General features: G+C 37.0%; 1 protein-coding gene across 1 annotated transcript in view; it reads left to right on the forward strand.

Annotated features, from left to right (window-relative positions):
* The window catches only part of LOC102206340 (cornifelin homolog B-like), a 5,145-nt gene extending 3,218 nt beyond the window's left edge, over positions 1-1,927 (forward strand). Inside the window, exons 2-4 of the mRNA XM_005725436.1 lie at positions 652-765; positions 850-1,007; positions 1,476-1,927. Of these exons, the coding sequence (XP_005725493.1) occupies positions 660-765; positions 850-1,007; positions 1,476-1,598 (387 nt within the window). The 5' untranslated portion in view covers positions 652-659 and the 3' untranslated portion in view covers positions 1,599-1,927. The remainder of the gene's footprint in view (positions 1-651; positions 766-849; positions 1,008-1,475) is intronic.
* Positions 1,928-2,140: the final 213 nt, after the last annotated feature.

A 2,140-nucleotide genomic window follows, 5' to 3' on the forward strand; every position in this document is an offset into this window, starting at 1 on the left:
CCAGATGGTGCAGTGGACACATGTGTGACTGCTGTGATTAAAGCATCTTTCTTTCAGCTTAACGAGCGAACCGTCAGCTCGTTCAAACACACGTTAAAGTCCGTTTGGCTCGACACCACCGAACAGAGGCAGCAATATAACATAGCTGACTTTAATTATCCATGAAATCATCACATTCTCTGTAGGATTAATGTCAACTACTGAACGGTGTATATTTTTAAAGGCTTTAAAACCAAGTTAGTACAAACGTCACTAATGTCACATAACTTTACCGATATGTGGCCAACAGTAATGTTTTAATGTTCTTCATTATTAAACATTTGCACATAAATAAGTGACATAATATTCAGTACTTACTTTTGAAAGTTTCTTTTTTGGCCGTTCCGCTTCAGCCGTCTGCCATATTTTTCGGCAAAATTATCCACACCATTCGCCGCGCTATGAATATTTCATTTGAGCAAACAAAATTTCTGTTTTTAAATTTGCCATTGTGATTATCTGTATAAGTGAAATATCTGATTATATTGTCAAGTTTTGAATGCACTGGTTAGGTGTGGTTAATAAAGGGTTGTGGCTGCTCTCTTCCACAACAGCCTTTTGTAGTGCTTAACCTTGTGATCTTATGAACTTTCAACCTGGTTCCTCCTTTAGACTCCATCATGACTGATACGATGGTCGTCACGCAGCCTCAGCCTGTGATATATGTTCAAGGGTCGGATGGATGGTCATCTGGGTTATTTGACTTCTGTGAAAATGTGCCAGAGTGTAAGTGTCTCTGATTTATATCTATACCACAGCAAGTACTAATTCACTGCCAATGCACTGTGCTTATCATTTCTCCTTTTTAAGGCCTTTTTGCTTACTTTTGCTTACCCTGCTTCGCCTGTAAAACTTCGAGAGACTACGGGGAAAATCTCTGTCTCCCTCTGGCCGACTGGGTGAGCGGCATGATCCCGCCGGCCACCATGTCCATGAGGGTCTCCATGCGACACCGCTATGGCATCACCGTAAGGCCAAAATTTGATTTTCTTTTTAATGTATCTGTATTTCACTCACTTAGCCTTCAGCCACTCTGTTGCACTAATACTTTTGAGAGGAGTTTGTTTCAACTTTTTAAAAGTTGCTTTTATTTGTGTTAACTATTTCTTTGCCTACTGACAACCTTAAAACGCGCAGCCTTGTAAAACAACCTTTATAACATGACCAAATTATAACAAAAGAAAGATTGTATATCACCATATTTCGGATTTTTAAAGGAAGAAACTGTATTTTCTTAAATCATTGTGTGTCTGAATAATTTTTATAGATCAACATGTATTCTGTCAACATTATGCAATCTGCTCTTTATCTATAAAACTGTGCTTAAGACTATTTCTTACCTAAGCCATTGGGGTCTTTCACCTCTTACATATTAACATAAAAAACTGGCCTGGTTAGCCACTTGCTGACCAAACGTCACTGTGTTTTGTTTTTAGGGCACCATGTGTAACGACTGTGTGCTTTCGACATTCTGTATGTCCTGCGTCTGGTGTCAGATGTCCAGAGAGATGAAGAAACGAGCGCTCCCAGTCGTTATGGTTGCTACTAAAAACGTGTAACCTCTTCCTTCTTCATCATGTCTGGGGCCACCATCCTCATGGAGTCTTAGCAGCACAATACACTTTAAACAGAAATCCAACTGTAGCCATCCAAGCTTATTGAAGTTAGGAAACTGAAATGAAGTAAAAGAAAACTGTTTTTAATGTAATTAAACTATCATTAACTATCTAAAATTGTGCCTTTTAAATTTTATTTGACATTTTTCCCTTTGAGAACAAAAATTCTTCACCGAGGGGTTTATAATGACCACTTATTAACCAAAGAATACTTTAACTTGAGTTTAAAGGGGGTGTTAAAAGTGTGTTTTTGTGTAATCTCACATACTTTAGTCAGGTTTGTATTTTATTTTTATCTGGCATAATGAAAATTTTAAACAGATAAACTTAAATGACATAAAAATCCAAACACTGTTCTTTCATTTTTTGTCAATAAAATTAAGTGAAAGGCACATGACTCTTATTTTTCTGTGTTCATACAGCACGCTGTTAACAGATGGTAAACATACAAGTGTATGAAAGTGAATTTCAAAAATACATAAAAG

Source organism: Pundamilia nyererei, unplaced genomic scaffold (genome assembly GCF_000239375.1).
Source record: "Pundamilia nyererei isolate P.nyererei 1_Seehausen unplaced genomic scaffold, PunNye1.0 scaffold00015, whole genome shotgun sequence".
NCBI lineage: Eukaryota > Metazoa > Chordata > Actinopteri > Cichliformes > Cichlidae > Pundamilia > Pundamilia nyererei.